Source organism: Athalia rosae, chromosome 4 (assembly GCF_917208135.1).
Source record: "Athalia rosae chromosome 4, iyAthRosa1.1, whole genome shotgun sequence".
Lineage (NCBI taxonomy): Eukaryota > Metazoa > Arthropoda > Insecta > Hymenoptera > Athaliidae > Athalia > Athalia rosae.
This window is the reverse complement of record NC_064029.1, coordinates 13,120,003-13,140,303: the sequence shown is the minus strand read 5'-3', so window position 1 is coordinate 13,140,303 and position 20,301 is coordinate 13,120,003. Positions and strand designations below refer to the sequence as shown.

The 20,301-nt window shown below is 38.0% G+C and overlaps 2 protein-coding genes across 3 annotated transcripts in view; both read left to right on the top strand.

Annotated features, from left to right (window-relative positions):
- Positions 1-324: 324 nt before the first annotated feature.
- Positions 325-20,301, top strand: part of LOC105691206 (cyclic nucleotide-gated cation channel subunit A) — a 47,872-nt gene continuing 27,895 nt past the window's right edge. For both annotated transcript variants that reach the window (XM_048653834.1, XM_012409539.3), the window contains exon 1: positions 325-1,392. The gene's annotated coding sequence lies outside the window, so the exon portion shown is untranslated. The remainder of the gene's footprint in view (positions 1,393-20,301) is intronic.
- LOC125500598 lies at positions 5,708-9,365 on the top strand. Its single transcript, XM_048653844.1, has 5 exons — positions 5,708-7,681; positions 7,778-7,904; positions 7,988-8,068; positions 8,497-8,633; positions 8,778-9,365. Exons 1-5 carry the CDS (start codon positions 7,645-7,647, stop codon positions 8,972-8,974), a joined length of 579 nt encoding a protein of 192 aa, XP_048509801.1. The 5' UTR covers positions 5,708-7,644; the 3' UTR covers positions 8,975-9,365.

Below are 20,301 nucleotides of genomic sequence, written 5' to 3'. Positions count from 1 at the left end.
TATTCCCACCTCCATTTTTCAACCGTTATTGAAGCAATTGCTGCGGTCTGCACGAGGTGCATAAACCTTGTTGTCAGCTTTGCAAATAAAACCAGAGGTGATGATGGAAACTAGGGTTTGAGGAAATATACGAAGTTATACACGCGGAGAGCAAATCATTCATATATCGTATAAAACGTCGGAAGCAATAATCAAAGAGTAAGGAAATCAAAGCAACCTGTTGTATTACAAACATTGATGCTGTACAGAGAGCGACGCAAGGGCTGATTTCGCGGCGCCTTCGCGTGCGGGTGGAGATACCTAGACGCCGGCGTCGCGACGCGCCGTTCAGTCGCTCTTCGTCCACCGTCCTCGCGCGAGCTTTGTTTAGAAAATCCCAACATCATCACCGATGAAACAGTCAGAATGACAAAAAATTCGCGCACACAATAATTGAATCAATCACCGACTGGATTTTAAACACTCTAATTACCTACTATAAGAATATTTATTAAATCGGCGACTCTTGACCAGCTGGTAAATCTCATTTACTCTCAAATTCGTTTCAAACGATATAATGAGCACTGTTTTTTTTTGGATATTAAAAATCTCGCGTTAATTAGATCAAAAATAAATGACAAGAATATTTGTCATGTGATACGCAGTCAGCTGCATTCCTTTTTGTAATGTAGGAACTCATTCGTTATTCACGTTGAATAAAATCCCGCGCGTGGTTATAATTCAAACCAGACCTACAAACTACGTAGCTTTGAATATATTTGAAATCGTCATTCTTTTTTCGTCTGGTTTTGATTTTTTCAATAATCGAACAACCATAGGTTGAAAATCAATAAAAACAATATATACAAATAAATAAGAAGAGGAACCAATGTGATCGGAGCTCTGTTGCATAACTCAATCGATTTGTTGTGCATAGTGTAATTCGAATTCATCTGTAAAACAGAAATGACCGGATGAAAAATTCAGTAAGATGTTATGAGACCTCATTCGCTCAACCCTCTGAACATTCTACTTCTTATTTGTCTTTTACCCTCTTCTTCGTGACGACATGACGGAATTAAACCAAACACTTGATGGGGTGAAACCTGCGCATTGAATGAAACGTGCCTGTAACAGATTCATTGAGTCGCTGTGTCCGAATCGTCGTTAATTGAAACAAACGGCTGATGAGTTAATGACAAAAAATAACAAACACGTGACTTTAATCAAAGTGTTCTGGTACCGTAGGCAGTGATGCTCATATTCTCTTACGATTAATAATGTGAAACAACCTCGTTGAATCATTTAACCAGTGATATAATACGACAAAAGGTAACAGCGGTGGTAGGACCATAATTTGTGCCTGCAAACTGGAAAGTGTTGGTAGCAGATTACGGCTGCAGTTTGTAGCAGGTGAGAATTAACTTAACTTTTGTCATATCTCTGTATCGTACGATCAATTCGTTCGCACCATTACCAGGCATGTAATCGGAAAAAAAAACAATCTGAATCAGGACACGAAAACAAAAATTAAACCGCTGACAGCCGGGCAATTATACCCGTAACTCCAACTTGGGAGTTGGACTTGGTAAACTTTGGATCACAATTGCAGTATATCATGTGACTTTGGAACAATCTGACCCTTGAAATTGGACTAGACGATGTACTAATGCCCCGCTGCAGATGAAAGCATGAAAACAACTTGAATTATAGTCTTTATTGTTATGTATATTTATGTATATATGTATATGTATATACATGGACAATAAGACAAGGGTAGTGAATATCGCAAGAAGTTAGGGAAGATGGCCCTAGAACTTAATATTCGTTGTTTCACGATGAGTAAGATCGCACTGCACCTGCAACGGTAACATTATCCAAACCACAGAGATATAATTCTGGTTGAAACGAAGAAAATTAATCTGGGCTTCGAATGTATATCATATGGAGATGGTTTTTAATGCTGTTGTCTTGATTTTGAATTTCTTATCCTGAATATTCCCAATGGATTCGAAACGCGACTTATTTTTCCAAGTGCATCGAATCAAGCTAGCCAAGAAAAGATGGAAAACTTACGAACGGATACATTCATTTCGGACGTACTTTGGCTCGAGCTCTCGGATGAAATCAGGGCAATGAATCGAGCGGACGTGCAGATTTTACGCGATGGTATTTTATACGCGGAATTTCCAGCTTTCGGATAACATTAAACGAGGCGGAAAAAAGGAAGAAAACAAACTCAAACTACACATTAATTATCTGGAAAGACGATTCCCTCGGTTTACGTCGTTATCGATGCGTATAACTACGATCAGTTAAAATTTGATGATAGACGCACCATGTCCAGAAAAGCCTTGTCATTCAGCCTGACCATTATCGCTGCCACACATCTCTTTTCGTAACATACTGATTACGAGGGCGTTGAATTTTTCTTTTTTTTTTCCAATACGTTTTGACGCATCACTTTCTCTACTAAGGGATGATTTTGTCGGTCTATGATTTTGAAATATGTATACGATATACATAATATATTTACGCGTACAACGGGATAGCGAAAAAATTATTACGTGGATGTGTATTAACAGAGATAACGCTAATTCTAAAGGTAGATACGAGGTGTCAGATTTTGACGTGAGAATTTTTTTCCCTCCGACATCAACGGGGAGGGGGGAAAAAAATGTGAAGGAGCGGTGGGTTTGACGTGAGCATTAGGTATACGCCTGGAAATGATAATGGGAACCGCGTATGGGATGGAAAAGATCGAAATGTTTCCTTCAACTATTATACGAACTCTTCGGAATGGATTGTGTATATTTTTTTTATGAATAATTACAGCGTCATCTTGACAACCCCGCTTTTAGATATAATAGCATAGTAATTATTCTAGCAAAATCATGTATAATGCAGACCCATCAACTAGAATCGTCTATTTCTTCCTGCGATTTGCAAATCCGCACAGACCTCTTATATCATATCTACATGCATGTATGTATATTGGCTCTGACAAAACTCAAACGCACGGAATTTCACCCACGAAATTCACGATCATGACGGGGATGTTATTAAGTCAACGCTTGAGCAATGCATATTGATGAGTCGCACAGGTGAATCTATATATACCGAAGTAAAATATGCAGCTACTCGATCCGCCTCAGACAATTGTGTAAAGAAATGACGGAAACTTTTACCCGTGCAGACCGTTGGTGAACAATATTTTCATGCTCTTCGAAGATCTTTTTGGCGGTAGGATGTGATATTCGAAATTCGAAAGCAGCTAAAAATATGAATGCCTTTATGGGGTCGGAAAACGTCTTTTGAAAATGTTAATTGAGCTTCAATTGCTTCGAGCGATTAATTAATTTACCCGGATAAGTTCGACCCGCGGTCGAACGTCGTTTACCCTTGAGATATACAATAAAATGAATCGGTAAACGTCAGGAACAGCACGCAGTCGCACGATCGAGGACCTCTTTCTTCGAATTCTTTCGAATCCAGGCATTTGACACCAATCTATACATCGAATCACCCTTTACCCGATCCTCGAGGTATTCAAAAACAGCTGCGTGGGATAAAGAAGCGCGTGAATTTCGCCCCGAGAAGATTAAATAGGATGCAAGTGAAATTTTTTTTTCGAATAAACTGTTATACTAATTTTCCGGTCACTAGCGATGATTTTTTTCAGCGTACATAGTTTTAACTATGTAGAGCAGATGTAATCCTGAATAAGAGTCGGCCTTACCGATTCAGACCAATAATTGAAGTCGTTTATTTGAACGTATTCCAAAGTATACCACGTTGAGCTTAGAAATCTTATTCAGCAAAGTACATTAATCTATCTTTCAGAATGACCGAGACAACTGCATTTTTCAGCGAAAATTCGTAGCTTAATTTGAACGACGGATTCGTGTCCCTGGGGTCAAAATACGTTAGATAAAGCTTCCTGGGATTAATTTTTGAAATACTTTATTTTTGGCCTGAATTTTGAAAAAATTCAAAGGGGCTTTTTTCAACTTTGGAGGCACAAATCAACATTCTTTTAATTCGGTTTCATGGTGTATTCTCATGTATTGCGACCTCAGGAATTCGAATCCGTACGTCAAATTGGTCTACCAATTGAAATGAAAGAGTTATCACTACTTCGTCGCATCTCGGAGTGAAAAAGTAGGTAATACATCTTGATTGGTTTTATTCATAGCTCAATGTTATATACGTCAATGTTCAATGATACATTTTCTGTTCTTGTTTTATCGTCTGGTATAATAAAACTCGTGTACGTACACGTGTGTATTTTTAACAACAAATTATACTCGGTTGTAAAAGTTTATCCAACCTGCATAGTTGGTAGCGTATACATCGTATATACCTACATGTACATACATATGTTGTCGTTGCTTCTTTTTCGATGAGCTATATCTATCTTTGTATTCGCTCAGGTAGATATCTCACATTTTATGTTCAATAAACCTCGTGTTAGCTACCGTTACAAGCGTCTTAACCCACATTAGCTCTGACTTATAGTCGATTTTACGATACACCTTGTACCTTGTACTAAGGGTGTCATTAATTTTATATTAACGAAGTTTAGCCACCCGCGCTCTGATGTCACCTCAAGTATTGCGGAAAAATCCAGCAGCGGAATGATGCATTTCCTAATCTTGAGATCGATATGAATTTTGATGCTGTCGCAAAATATCCATCGAAAAAACCCGATCAAAAAATCACTTGGTATCTGCCATCTATGCTATGCAAGCTCATCTTTTGAAGATCCGAAGGAATTTGATTGTGGCTGCATATAACGATGTCGTGATGCATATGATCATTGATTCATGATTTTCCGGCGGAGTGTATAATTTTCGTAAGGTTGATTATGACCTCATCGATCGGTGGTTACAAATTTATCGACGCTATAGATTCATCCACTAGTGATTGTTTGAATATATATTTTTCGGCGTGGAAATTTTTGTTATAGCTGCACTTATGTATACTCGAATTGAGGGACCTCAAGTCTTCCTAAAATCTACATCAAATATTCAATAATCCGGACGTATATGTTATTATAGAGTATAGGCATGTATATGTACGTACATAATTTGAAACAGACCTATACGACATCGACGCGCTTGGTTTATTGTTTGCAAAGCTAAACACGTCAGAACGATTAACATCTCGAAGGAGGTAAGTTTCCTAGAGTATATTATCACCATACCGCATAAGAGGAATGGAATTTAAAAAAAAATAATATCAGAGACGCCGATTGTCGATGAAATCATGAACGAATGTTGAGAAATTTTGATGCTTGAAAATCAACCGACGCAAAAACATTATTTTTTTGTGTTGAATAAAAGTATTTTGCTCGGTACAATGAAAATATTGTTAAGAGTATTTTTTTTTCTTCTTTCAATTATAATTTTGTGCCACCAGCTATTTTGTTTTTATTTGTAACTTTTGAACTTTGAAAATCAGAGAAAAAAATCAGAGTGAGATAATTATTTGAGTCAGTCGAGCGAACGACCGTTCCATGCATAGCGACCAAGCTGGCACTTTGGCACCACGTTAATTTATTTCGTACTTTTCCGAAGCTTACCGTTCGTTACCGTACGTACTTTGCGTACTTTACGTTCTAACGCAGTCAAGGGTTGACCCCTTTAAATTTTGGACTTCAAACTTTTTGTAACAACCGTAATTTTTATGGATTGTTTTATAATAAGATTATATATTCTAATGAAGTTTCAGTGTAGCTGTTTCCATGTAAACTGATTTTGTCGAATAATTAGGTACATTTACACTGTTTTTTCGTTCAGAATTTTTTGAGAGACGGCTGGAACTGTTTCAGCAACACCTCATCGAATTCCAATCATATGATCATCAAATATTCCTCGCAAAATCTTTATCTTAACGAATATTTTTTCCTCCTCAAAGTGCGCGATGATCACGATAAGAATCAGAAATAAAATTCACGAGACCATAATTGAAATCATTTATGCCACGTGTATAAAAAACTGATTTACAAACGATGACTTTCATTGGGCGCATTATAATCAGACACATTGCGTGGTTCTCGATGCAAAAAGAAATAAAATTAATCAAACGAATAAACGATTATAATAATTGAAACGTGTGGCGATTTTCAAATAAAATTTTGTACAGCGGGTTCATTTTTATTCCTCTTCCATACCGCGTTGTTTCGTTTCTAAAGAGTGTAATGATGCCCAAATGGAACGTAACTGAGAAGAATACTAATCAAAACCGAAAAAGAAAAAAAACAAAACGAAATTATTACAAGCGCTGGATTACAGTGTGGGGTGCATGAAACGTACGAAACCAGTTGTGAGGCGATCTGTCGTATTGTATAAAACAAAAATTTGATCTTCCAATTATTTCGATTAAGCCAAATTTAACATGACTTTGACACTAGCTGTGAAAAGAAATATTCGCGGTATATTTCATCGATTGTGCACCCTACGTGCTATTCAATGCGTATGGTTTATATACTTAGACACGATCGCGTTTGGCAATTAATCAGCAGCTTTCGCAGCCAAGACGTGGCTAGACATTTGCCAAGTGCAAACAAGGACGGTGTCTCTCGCCTCCTCCATAAGGCACTTCGATAGCTTGAACTCCATCTCGCGTGCCAAGCATTGTATACCTTATGTGTAGCTATATGGCGCCGACTCGTCTCGATTAGCCATGACACCGCAATGTTGGTTTGAAAAAAGAAAAAAGAAAAAAGAAAAGAGAAAAAAAAAAAAAGAAAAAGAAAAAATTAAATAAAAAAAGAAAAAGGAGGCAAAGTCAATAAAAATTCGCCATCGTGCGTTGCACGTTTATACCCACGCAGATAATCCAAATTTTGTGTATCTTTGCAAAATATGAATTGATATTCTAATCGCTCCGCTATAGCAGTTTACTCGCGGAGGTCCCCCCCCCCCCCATAGACCATAACCATAAACGTCGCGTCGACCGGCGCAGCCAGTCTTTACACACGGAAAATTATGTAATGAAGAGTAATTAGTTCGAGTGGTTTACAAACGATCGTCAGAGTCGACCGAGTACGTTTCCAATGGAAAACGAGGTGGTGGTCAACAGTCATTGGGTAAACATGGGCGTGATAGTTGCCCAAGAAATTGCTGATGTACAATAATTTCTTCTTCTTTGTTTTTTTTCACTGTCTCTTTTCAATACCTAACCCAGGCGATTATTCTATCGATATAGCGCAGTATCTACCCGCTATGGATAATTATTTTTATGCCCCTCACGTACGACTTGTATGACACTAATTTTCAACAAATTACCATCGCAAATTAACTATATTACCGCACGATTGCTCAACTATTTTTAACCACCTGCAGCGGCACCGCGTAAATTTAGCAACTCCCGTTCGAATGTATTGTGTATTTGTACACCGTACCCACCTGTTAAAAAATTCTACAGTAGTAAGACACGATATGCGGTCGGACGCGTTCAAGATTAATACCTCGTCCTTTAAATGACGGAGTATAGATCGTGGAAACTATCGTCACTCTGACAAGTTTTTCTGAACAACTCTGATCGCCCGAAAACCAAAAGGTGAAAAAATATTTTTCGACAACTTCACGATTGGGGTATATGCGTCGATGGAGAGCTATACATACATATAATGATACAGGAGAATAATTCACACGATACATGATATCTTTCATTTTGTTACGCTCCGTGGGGCGAGGTGAGCTATATTGCGACGTACATGCATGATGTATGTATACACATATGTAAATAGTTAATTAAATTATTCTATATATGTTCATGGACGTACACACAGGGTTTCTCCTCACGCTCGAATTTCACAGTTTCGACACGTCTTCGATTCATTTTGCACATTCAAAGGTGCGTGTAGATACATGCGTATGCGTATGCGTAGCACCTGGTATACACGAACGCATGCATGCGTACGTACAATAATATTTTGGTAAAACCACGTTAATTGTTGTTTAGTATTTATTTTTAACGATAATTTTTCGAAATTTTAAAGCATTTCCGACGGCGGTGGAAAATATATCGATCGATTTGCAAAACCCTTCAGAGAAGTCATCAGCCTTATGTGCGTAACGAGGTAAAAAAAAATTCACCCCATTAAAATTAATTAGTTTCCTCGCGAACCTCAAGTTTTTTCTAAGCCAGCACTTTGATGTAAATATAACCCCGTGTAGGTATGTAACGGCGAATAATCATTACTGCAAACGTGGCACGTGTGTAATCATTGTGAAATGCATATTGAAGCTTTATGAAATTTATGTTACGTTGAGTATAGTTACACGATGATTACGTAATTGAAATTGTGTGTATGAGTGCGATGTCAAAGTCTCGCGTGCTGCAGTCCATCCACTCCTCTTAATGGTATCTTCCCGAGGGATATAGGTACTTCCGGGACTCACCTCCCTCGGCGGAAATTCACTCGAGCTTATGTGTAACTCTTGTGGTCAATAAATGTTCGCTACTCGTGTCTAACTGATTTCCAGTGTTACATATTTCTTACTTCAGATATTCGCTCACAATCAGTTTGACCGATGCGGTTCCGTCGAGTAATCGGCGAAAGGAAAATGAAAGCTTCGGACATCTTCGGATGAAGAACGAGAAAGGGAACGTCAATCTTCAATTTGCTACACGCGACATCTTAGGTATATCGAGTTTATGGGAAAAGGGTATATATTTTTAAATCGACTATGCCACGTGCCGCACGCGGAGCATCTGAAGGCTTGTGGTTGTATATAAAGTTGCTGGAAAGTCGAGACAACGATCGATCTTAATTATCATCTATCAAGGTGACAGAGGTTGGAATAGAAAGTCCGGGACCTGGCTTGCAGTACCTTGCGAATTCAAGCAGCTTTCGGCGTGCCCTTCTTTCTTCTTTTTCGTTCAGCGTAGTTATACAGGTATATACGCTAAAATCGAATACAGCTTTCGTTTCTACGATCGGATGGCTACGTTTCCATCGGTAATTAATCAGAGGAACCACTAAATTAGGGGGTTCGAATCGAGCACCCCTACTCCTATCATCGTTATATAGTTGTACTACTTCGAATTTAAGTGCTGCACCTGCGGTCCTGAGATAAAACCTCTGTAGAAATGTATAAAAGGTATATATAAAATTTATAACAATCTCTGCACGCAAGTTTAAGAAAATTAAGTCAGTGTGCAAATTTTGTCTTCGTTCAATAATAATTCAATCTTTGATATCTTAATTGCTTTTTACGGCACTTTGGTATAGATATATTGTAGGCGTGTATACGAGGAAGTATGTATGTAGGTGTACCTTTATACATATATATATATATATATATGGCTTACACTTTGAACAAGCTGTTTCCACGATCTAAAATACCGTATTAAAAAATTAATAACGATGAAAAGCTGTGTCTGCGTTCGAAATATAATTTGGGTACACGTTACATGCACCAAAATCCTCCAAAATTACTTACATTCTTTTAATAATCTTGCGAATGATGATCAAGGATAATATAAGGGGAGAATGGATCCCCAATTTTCGTCTGTTTTCCCACTAATTTCTATAAGCATTTATATAGATGCATAGCTCGATGTACAATATGCACATACATACAATGTGTAACTGGTAGAACCCAATCTCTTGGCAGGTTTACAGCTAACGGTAAAAATTTAAAACTTTTTACAGGTAGGTGTAAAAAGGCCTCCGTACGTATCTGAAATTTAATATTCTACCATGCAGAAAAAAGCTATATCGTTATAGTTTCTTTCAAACTCCAGCAAAATCCCGATAAAACGAAAGAAGCTACAGGGGCAAGAAAAAAGGAGAGCAGACGAAAATTCTCAACACCCATTTTTAACGTAAACACTATACATATGTATGTACGTAAATGGTGTTAACGTCTCTTTACACGGAGAGTTCTCTGACGTTTGGATCTCTATACATGCGGGCCATTGACTTTTAGGGCAATGTCGGAGGAAAAATACACTACGCGATAATTGACGGTATACTTAAATAGCCCGGATCTTTTTGTATCTGCGAACAAATAGAAAAGCAGTATACCTTAATTATGACGCCCTATTTCGCACATCTCCGACCTTGGCCTGCATCCACTTTTCATATTCAATTACCCGTATGTGCGTCTGTAAATTTGACCCTGCGGTCTGTGCGGTGGCTATTTCGAAAGTTCGTGTTGACAATCGACGGGTCTAATAATATACTTCGAATCTACGTTAAATATTTCGCAAAAACGTTGCCAGATTTGCTGATAACTGACGCGCACCTTGTGGGTAGATCTAGACGTAGAAAATGTACAAACAAACGCGCGGTGTGTATCGGAACGAAGCGAATGACTGAATATGAAGCACATTTTCTTCCCCTGTTTATACTTTGAGTCCTCCTCCGCAAGCCGCGTATTCCTTCATCAAGTTCCACCCACCCCTAAATTGGATGTGCTAGTCCCTTTTTCTCCCCCTCGTCGCGTTCCTTTGCCGACAAATTGTCATTTTTTTCACCACCCCGAAAAGCTGCTTTTCTCTTCCTGTTCGACGCTCCCGTGTTTTAATCCGCGGATATTATGTGGAGGATGGGTACATAATGTGTAATTCAATGTACAGGGTATGTCATTTTCATGATACCCCTAAAATTTCACAAAATTATGCATTTCTTTTTTTTTTTTTTTAATATCTTCATCAGTTGACGATTGGGGGAGAAAGCAAATTAATTTTCTCTAATGAAACTTTTGAAAAAAAATTATTTCGATAAATTTAGAGAATTTTGAGCATGGAATCCAGTTTTGGATCGTATAGTGAGCTACAATTTCCACACCTGTTGACGTGAGATCAGAAAAGTGAAGGTGCCAAAGCTTTCTAAATATGAAATTTGTCAATGCCAGCAGGTCTTTTCCCCCTCTGAAGAGTAAAATTTTCACGAGAGGTATTTCATTTTTTGTACAGCCCCACATATTGTTTAGAGTTATCAAAGTGGTTCAATTAAACCGAGACACTCTGTATACACGAACTATTTCCTTTTATGATTTTCTCCATATTTTATTCTTATCGCATGCGCTCCATATGGACACGCTCAAGAATTCCATAAAACTCCCCTTGAGCTTTAAGTACATATATTGTAGCCATAGCTTTTGAAAGAGCCATTTGTAAATTTAAATATTATGCACATCCTGCAAGTGTCGCGTGAATACAGATACGTTACAACCGAACATGTACGGGTATTTATTGACAAAAACAAGTTTAATGCAACGAATATTTTCACCCGGTGATATTGTTGCACGTAATGCAGACTTTTCTCGGAACGATTCTTCTGATAAGCACGGATAAGTTTTACTTGTATATTTTAGTTGCTGTCGTGCAGCGTCTAAACGATGCATATTTCTTTATTATCTGGGCTGCCCTTTCGTTTTCATTTTACGTTTTTATATATATATTTTTTTTTCTCCACCCTCGACAACGATAAATCAACTTTATAGCTTTGCTGTATAGCGAAGAAGAAACGAACACCAAAATAATTTTATTTAGTACTCAAGATTCCGAAGGTTTCCACGTTCTATAGAGTTTTCTTTCTTCTAGCAATAAATGGGAATGAAATTATCATGCCCCGAATTATACGAATCCGGAGGAAATAAGAGATAAAACTTTGATTTCATTTCGTTCAGCCTTTTAGCGACATCCGTCTATTCTTAAAGTCGAAAAAAAAAAGAATTCTGGGGCAAGGAATACTCACCTCTTGATTAATTAATTCACATAACTAATTCCCTTTGATCTATAAAAGAACGCTCAGAGATAATAACCCGGAAAATGGCGAATCTGTGTCTATGACCCGTCTCCTTTTCCTTATTCTGTCGTTTTTCCCCTTACTTTTTTAGGACGTGGCTATCCGTTGTGCACTCCAGTGCATCATCGTTCTGGAGTATAGAGAGAATCTGCTAGGAGTAGGTCGTTTAATGAACAGCGCGCCGGGAATCAATCGTTGAAGGAGTTTTCGTTCCTCCTCAAGGCTACACGTGTCTTTGCTTGCTCTCACGATCACGCCTCCGTAACGTCATTCTATTGTAAAACTGCATCGTTCACCTTGAAATGCAGTCAAGGTCGTACCTATAGCCGAAGGTGTCAACTAATCACGAGGGTATGAAGTGCAACTTGAAGAAAATGCAACATTAAATTGTACAAGGATATCAAACACACTCGCGGCTAGCTGGATGCGATGACTTTTTTTTTTTCAATAATCATCTATCAATTAGCCGACTGTATAATTCTTGAGAGAATTGGGAATTGTTTTTCCACCGGAGTTTGAAGAAGCGTTCGTTTTGTTATTTCGACATCTCGACATTTTACTGTACCTACCCCTATCTCACGAATATTTTTCATCTCATTTCTCTCTTGTGCTTTTCTTTGCGTACTAAATTGAAAAATCATTCGAATTTTTCCGACGACTTTGGTTCGTTATTTTTTTTTCGTGGCTTTTGTCAGCGACGAAGAGGCGGCGGTTGCGTTGGCGTTCACGTTGGCGTCATTCTCCAATCCTCTACACGGTGCCACTTTAAAACTCTCCTGATGCCGTGTTATAAAAAGAAAATGACTATCGAAAACATGACAACTCCTCAGAGTACCAGTTTCCTATTTTACCAGACGATTGGTCCATTTTATTCGAATAATCGATAATTTCTGATTTACAAAATTGGTAATACGAAACTTGTGTAAAAAATTATTCGTTGATCTCTTCTTGCTAGTCTTATCCGATACTTGTATTACGTACTACGGATATCGTGGAGGATGCAGAATTAACGAGCGATTTCTAGCTGGTCTCCTCTCTACGGTTGTATCCATGACAACCACCAGCTGTCTACGTACTACGTTTCTATCTTGATGCATTGTGGGCTGTAAAATTGAAATTTTTCTATCTAAGATTGTCCTGAAAACTTTGAATAAGGTCATTATATTCGCACAGTACTTTTAACTCTCGTTTTTGAGATGAGATTAAATTTTTCATCCAGGGTTTACCGAAATTGACGGGTATCAAATTTTGATAAGTTTCTCAAGAAATATTGTGGGCATTGGTTATAATTTGGCGGTACTAATAAAATTAACAAAGTTCGGTTTCACTTAATCAGTTTCAGTTGGAGCAACGTTGTATATCCTATTATTCGTTTATAATATCTGAATCGAAAAATTATCATTTTTCGAAAATCAAAGTGAAATTCGAATATATGTACAACGCAGTGAAATTCAGGGATCGTACTTTGAGCGATATTCAATATAATTATGCATTTGTCAACGATTCGGTTATCGTACCGATTCGTTGACGTGAATCAAATTTCACGAGCGACGACTAAATAAATTAAACAGAAATGCTACCTTATACTTGTAAACCTTCGTTGGCTTTTTACTGACAATGAGCTAGACGAGCTTCAAGGGGAGCTTTTTCTTCGGTGTGGTAGGAAGGATTCAGTTTTGAACCGAGTCAAAATCAGAGTTTTTCGAATAATTACGCTCTGGAGAATCGCTAATTGGGAGATAATATCGAATAATATATTCTTTGATGTGATAGTCACAACGACGAATTCAATTGGCTCTCAGGGACGATCGCGTTTTGTTCTGTAGCGTGGCGATATTTTGACCGATGTGGTTCTTTTCTTTCAATCTCACCCGAAAAATCAATAACGTTTGGAAAAAGGAAACTCCCACCGAGCTCAAGACGCAGAGCGAGCTCGATCCTGGAGTTTCCTCGGTATCAACAGCTAATATTTCTAACACCGCAAATGTTATAGGGTGAACATCGAGTAGAGTCATTTATTGATCTATGGAACCATCGAAGAAGGTATCTCTCTACAACGTCTGCGACGTAGTCGCCATTCCGCATTGGAATATACAAAATCATAGAGTTATCAAAATCGCATTCCGCGAATTTTACAGTAGAAATATATTCATTCTTCCAGATCAATCGTATCTGGATGAGAAGATCGCAATATCTAGTTCCGGATCTTCCACGCTAGCTACTCCGACAAGGAATTCAACTCATTTTATTGTTACATCATTGGAAAGTTCAATTTATCGCAGTACCTACTACTCTTGATTTCAATGTAATTTTAGAGTGCATTTACCGGATAAAGTTCTAGCGAATGATTAAATGACATAAAAAAAGGAGGACAACCTTATAAAAAAGGATAACTTGATTGTCCTCGCTACCTATGACGTGTGCGTGTGTATGTACGTGTACATATGTATCATAAGGTACGTACATAAAAAGTACATAGTAATGAAACGTTATAATTGAAGAGGTCGCTCATTAGTCACTCCGACCATTCTAAAAAAAGAGATAAAAAGCGAGAGTTTAAAGCTCGGAAAGTAAAGTACGAAGGGCGAAAAAGGAGGAGTACAAATGTAGTAAAGGGTTCCGTTGGACCCTCGGTTCAGGCTGGAGGGACAATTTTTTTCTTCATCTCCTGGTTGAACTCTATATTCACATAATTCACTTCGGGTTGAAACAGTGAAATTTGAAAAAAAAAAAAAAAAAAAAAAAACAAACAAACTATGACCACGTACTCAACAGAGGTTACGAAGTATGCGCAATCGATGTCTGCTCGATATTGTTTTCCTCCCTCCAATCACCTTTTGTATTTATTTGATATAATTCTTCTTTGTTTCGAGTAGATAAAACAGTTGTCCATTCTAATGAATGCGTATTCACCGGTACCCACTGTATGCTGGATATAATTGCTCGAAACGGACTGTCTCGTCCTCATCAATTTACGTACGATATGGATGTCACATGGGGTTTATGGGGTGGGCGAAGCGACTAGGCAAGGATCGCATTGAACAGATTGCCCATTCATGTCAAGCGCACAGTCCACTACCAGCTTGCCACTCGTTCCAATTGCGACTTGCGAATTTTCGACGTACCTACTGCTCGGCCCATAGATATATTGAACACGGCCCACACTTAACGCACATCATCTAGAGGTCTGCAGTATCATTAGAGTTAAAACAAAAAAAAAGAAATTATTCGAAATCATTTTTAAATTCCAATTTTTAACCCCTTTCACGTGCCGATTACTTTTCATTAGTTTTTTTTATCTTTTCTCATTCACCAGTTGTTTGATCGAATCTTAGTAACCGCGACCTCGACACGCTTGTGGTCGTTCAAATCCCCTAATTTCCATGCAATTCTTACCATGTTATTTCTATTATTGGAAAAACGAACTGTATTATTTCTAACTAATTAACTTTTAAAGTCTCGCGTTTTTATAGAAATTTCTCTGGCCTTCGAATTCCCTTTACTACTCAACGTAACTTGAAGACTCAGAGGCATCGAGTCTATCTACCCTGTACAAACTGGAAAAGGAATACCTTTGGGCGGGTGCCAGAAATTCAAAAATTCATGCCCTCCTACGAAAACTCACAATCAGTTTTACACATCGATTTTATCCTCGCCTCAATTTTTCTCGTCTCCTACGCTCAAACTAGTTTCAAAAAACGTTTCCATGTAGTTGTCGGAGGAAAAAATGTTTTTTTGTTAAAACAATTATATATTTTCGTTGGTAGGTATACTTGTAGTTATATTATTTGTAGAAAAGGAATGAAAAAAGTAAGTATACATGTATCGTAGGAACGCGATGTTGTCGGATAATTTGTGAACTTATATTTATATCCAACGATTGATCGACGTCCCTACAAACATACGAGTCATGTGATTTATCACTTCAAGTGTTCTCACTGGAGCGGAAAGATTTATCGTCCTCCATATTCAGCTGCGTCGTGGGCACGTATAACATCCCCCATCATTGACGATATGCACAAACAAAAATGTGTAAATAATTAAATTTGATGCAGTCGCCGACCAATTCACCCACACGTTCGTTGGAGAGCGGAATTGGTCGAATTACACGAGGCGTCCTCGACACCCCGTGAACGTCCCTGCAGTTTACTCGGAAACTTACAATTGAATTTCTAAATCCAAATATATTCCAAGATATGGAAATACTATACGCTGTTCCAGTAGGGATTGAAGGATGGCATTTGATACCGCGGACTACGCGATACTATTCGTTTAAATATAACTGTACTTCATCTCGGAAATATATTTACTCACAAGGTCGGTACAGCGCAAATTGTTTACTCGAGATCTTGATTTTCAAGCATTACAGTTTCGTATTTCTTTGATATGCACGTATACCTGGCATCGTCATAGTATTATGCATGGGGACAGCCTCGGTTCGTAATTGCCAAGGAGACTTCACTGCGAGAGTTGCCCCTTATTTCCATCTGGTTGTACATCTTTCTCTTCCCTCTCTTATACTTTTTTATTTTTATCGTACTTCTCGAGAACTCTTTGCTGGACAAATTTAATTAGCTTCAAGGTTTCGAATCGTACTTGTTATTATATTATAAGGGGGGAAAATTTGCGTGAGATTCACATTTTTTGAGTCTCGATATTTCGAGTTGGAGGCCACAGAGATAAGGTGAGGTCTGATAAAGTGTGAGTCGAAGAGAACAATTGCTTTGAATTTATTCATTCCATAGATACGAGAAAATGAGATGCGAAATTAATACTAGACAATAATGAAGAAAAAAAAAAGAATGCGGATTTACTTTGAAGAGGAATTGCTTGCTCTACTTTGATCTGTAACTAATTGTACTGCTCGACATGCATATGCAAGGACACTTACGATTTGTGGCCACGGTGCTTCCCAGAAAAAAAAAAAACTGTTAAATCCCGACACGAGATTTTTTTTTCTTCCCCTTCTTGCCGAGTGAAGTAATTGTAATTGGAAAAGTCAGTTTCGTGCGAAGATTATTTTACATTTGAACAGAAAACTACGAATACTTTGAATCGAACTGTTTCTCATACATTTGTATTGTGAATTTACAGCGAAATCAAATCAAATCAATTTCACAAGGTTGCAATAAAAGTTTTCTGGTCTCCTAAGGCAAAAACTGTACCGAAACGGTCAGGGGAATTTTGGGTATCCCACTGATCCAATAAAAAACTTGGCATCTCTATTTTTATGCCGTTACTCTACTTTTTGACAAACATTAATTTTTTCGCGGGTAGTCGTTTTGCTGATTCGTCCATTTAGTAAGGAACCGATGTGCTTCATCAAAAAAAAAAAATTTACTTCAATCAATATTCGAAAGGGGAAAACTTTGATTTTCAACAAATTTCCATCCATCTGCGAAAAGTACTTGAAATTAGACGATTTTCTCATTTTTGCTTTTCAGTTTTCTTCGAATAAAGAAAAAAAGCAGAATAATTCACGAGGGTCGTTCACGCGCATAGCTTTTATTCAGGTTTCAACGGATGCTTTTTTTATCCTGTATATTACGCGGGCATTCTTTTAATCAATTATATCGGTGCAGCCAGCGATCTGAATGAAATATCGATGTTATGAAACGTACAGACACTCGATATAATATATTGTTCAACGATGCGCTTGTTGCGGTTGAAATGCAATAAAATATCTGAAAAATCTCAATCTAATCAAATTGTACGATTGGAAATCCATGTGCAATATAGCGGTACTTGGAGTAATTGAAATACAAACGCGCGTCATGAAATAATTAAAAAAATCATCGCGTGATTATATATTTGATTAGATGTGGCTGTATGGATTTTGTTTTCTTTTCATTACATCCGCCAATAACACATGCGATTCAATTATTCGATCCTTCGCCGCATGATAATGAAAAAGCGATACTTATTCTTACGATCATCGGCCGCATGAGGAAGTTACTCTACGTGGCCATATTACGAATAGGTATGCACATTAAGTCTGCCCAGTGATACGTCGATAAATTATAAATCGTTGATTATCAACTATTATAGCATCGATACGTGATGTATTATTTCAACGGATAAATAAATCACCTTGTTTGTTGCAATGAACAAAAGCAGAAAAACAATCGTTGCTGCGATATTCTAACGAAAAATTCCGCGCCATCGATACCTCGATTGATACAGTGGTATCAACTTACCTGTACTCGAGATTTGATTGCCACGATCAAGTGAAATTCATCGAATTGATTTTAATAGGTTTCCTAGATCGGTGATATGATATCGCGCAGCTATTACCTTTCACGATGTTGCAATGTTGGATGAAAATTTTAACAAGAATTTTTCAATCATACCGAATTGCCGTGGGATAATTCATGCACACGAACTGTAAATCTGTTATTCAAAGGGGTTGTTTTCATCAGTTCGGAAAAAATTCACGCGAATGTTTAAAGATTCTATTTTTATTTTTTCTCTCTTCAATTCATTTCATCGGGTTGCGATACATGAATATCGCTGCATCGAATTATGACCCCTTCACCGCATAGATCTTCGAGTAATTGGGTCACCCGCGTGCAGATTCACTCGACTGGATGTTTTCTTCGAGATACCGTCGCAGATGGAGTGATTTCATTAAGAGAGAACTCGACTGACATCAATTTTCCACGGCGATTATTATCTGTCATATAACCGTAAGAGTTGGATAAAATCAAGTGGACAAAGAAGAGATGGTCGAGTTGTGTTGAAATAAAATGGAATCGGAGAGTGACTTTAATTCTCGCCTACAGACACCGCGGTACGCGCCCGGCGTTAATCGACGTCCGCCCAAGCGTTGACCGATTCTACTTACGATCCTGCAGCGCGCGCCGATTCATTTTACTGCCGCGTATGTAGTTACACGGTTTTCCTATGGGGAATTTATTATTTCCAATAAACACCGGTGTACGTACTTTGCCCGGATTTTAGTGACGATAGAATTTTAGGTGTTGGAAATTGTGTACGGTGTCTGCTATTTTTAATTAGTCATTAAATTAATTGCCAATGATAACGTGTCTCGGTATTTTCATATATGTTTATACGTTACCGAAATAGATGACGTACGATATCGTATATGTATACCTGTTCCAATTCGGATGCGAGGGTTGAAGTTTTTTTTTTAAACTCGCCCCCTATTTCGATTAAAACAACATCGGCTGACGTGTATCAATATCCTGTAGGCGTTTTTTTATAGCCGGAAGAAAAATTGTCGATACATCCGAACCATGCAGGTTTGGCCATTTATTCACCTTGTGCTGCAACATCTTATCGAATCCGGTCGCGTATAAATTCATGATGAGGGGCTGTTGCGATATAGAAGGCGAGGCACTTATCGTTTGGATATACGAAACCGTGGGACGCTATGTTCCCGGTAAGTGGCAACAAACTGTCACTGTTCCCCGGGGAACTAGGAAAGGGAACGGGAACGGGAAGGGGAAGGGGAACGGGAAAAGGAACGAGAAAATATAAGGGAACGAGAAACCCCACTGCGCCAATGACGACAACGACCATCCCGCGAAAAGGGAAAGTTATGCGGACGTGCGAAGAAAGGGTGCTTTTCAGAAGAGACCGAGTGAATAAGAAAATTTACGGAATGGAAAAGCTGTTATGTATACGAACGCATGGATTAATGCCATACCTCGAATGTGTTTTAGGGCGAATCGTGAGTTACAGGGGAGCATTCGGTGCCTTTTTTCGGAAAAGGGTAGTGGACTCGAGCAAAAAAATATTACGGACCGTAGGAAAACGAGGATTTCCTCGGATTAATTTCCAATTTTTTTCCCACCTGTAGTTTATCGACAACCATTGGATACCCTCGTCGACAATTTTTTGATTTTCATCATTTTCCCCCTTGTGGTTTTCTTCGTTTGTTTTTTTTTCTCACCTGCGAACACATAAATCTCAGAAAAATCGTGATTAGGTATAATCAAATTTCAGAATTCTCGTTGAAATTTTCACTCTTCCAAATGTGACTCGTCGATGAACATCATTGCGACATTGATTCGATTATTCGAATTAAAATTACGTTCACCCTCGGTTTGTTTTTTACGAAAAATTTATCATCTTTGCTCTCGAGCGACGCATTTGTTTTCTCTCGCTATTATTGAGATTCACTTTGTCTTTCTCTCTCTCTCTCTCTTCGTCGACAAATTCGAATTCTATATTGTTTGCACGGTGTTTTTTTTTCTTTACTCAGAGGCGTACTCGCCGTTGTTTGGCGAATCAATTTGTGTACATATAAACATAAAAAAAACGAGTTGAAAATTATAGAACGCAACAAAAAAATTACTCGGTGGTTTATATTCCCCGTCAGAACGAACGAAATACAGAGTGCAATTTTTTTTCTCTGATCCCTTTCAATTTTTATTCAGTCGTACTCCTGTTTTTCGATTAAAATTTTGATTGCGATCCACAACGAAGCGGTCCGCACATCTTTATCATTTTCACTTCGTCCTAATTTACGATCGCATCAAAGTTATCCACATCTGAAAGCGATAAAACAAAATCCAATAACACACAAA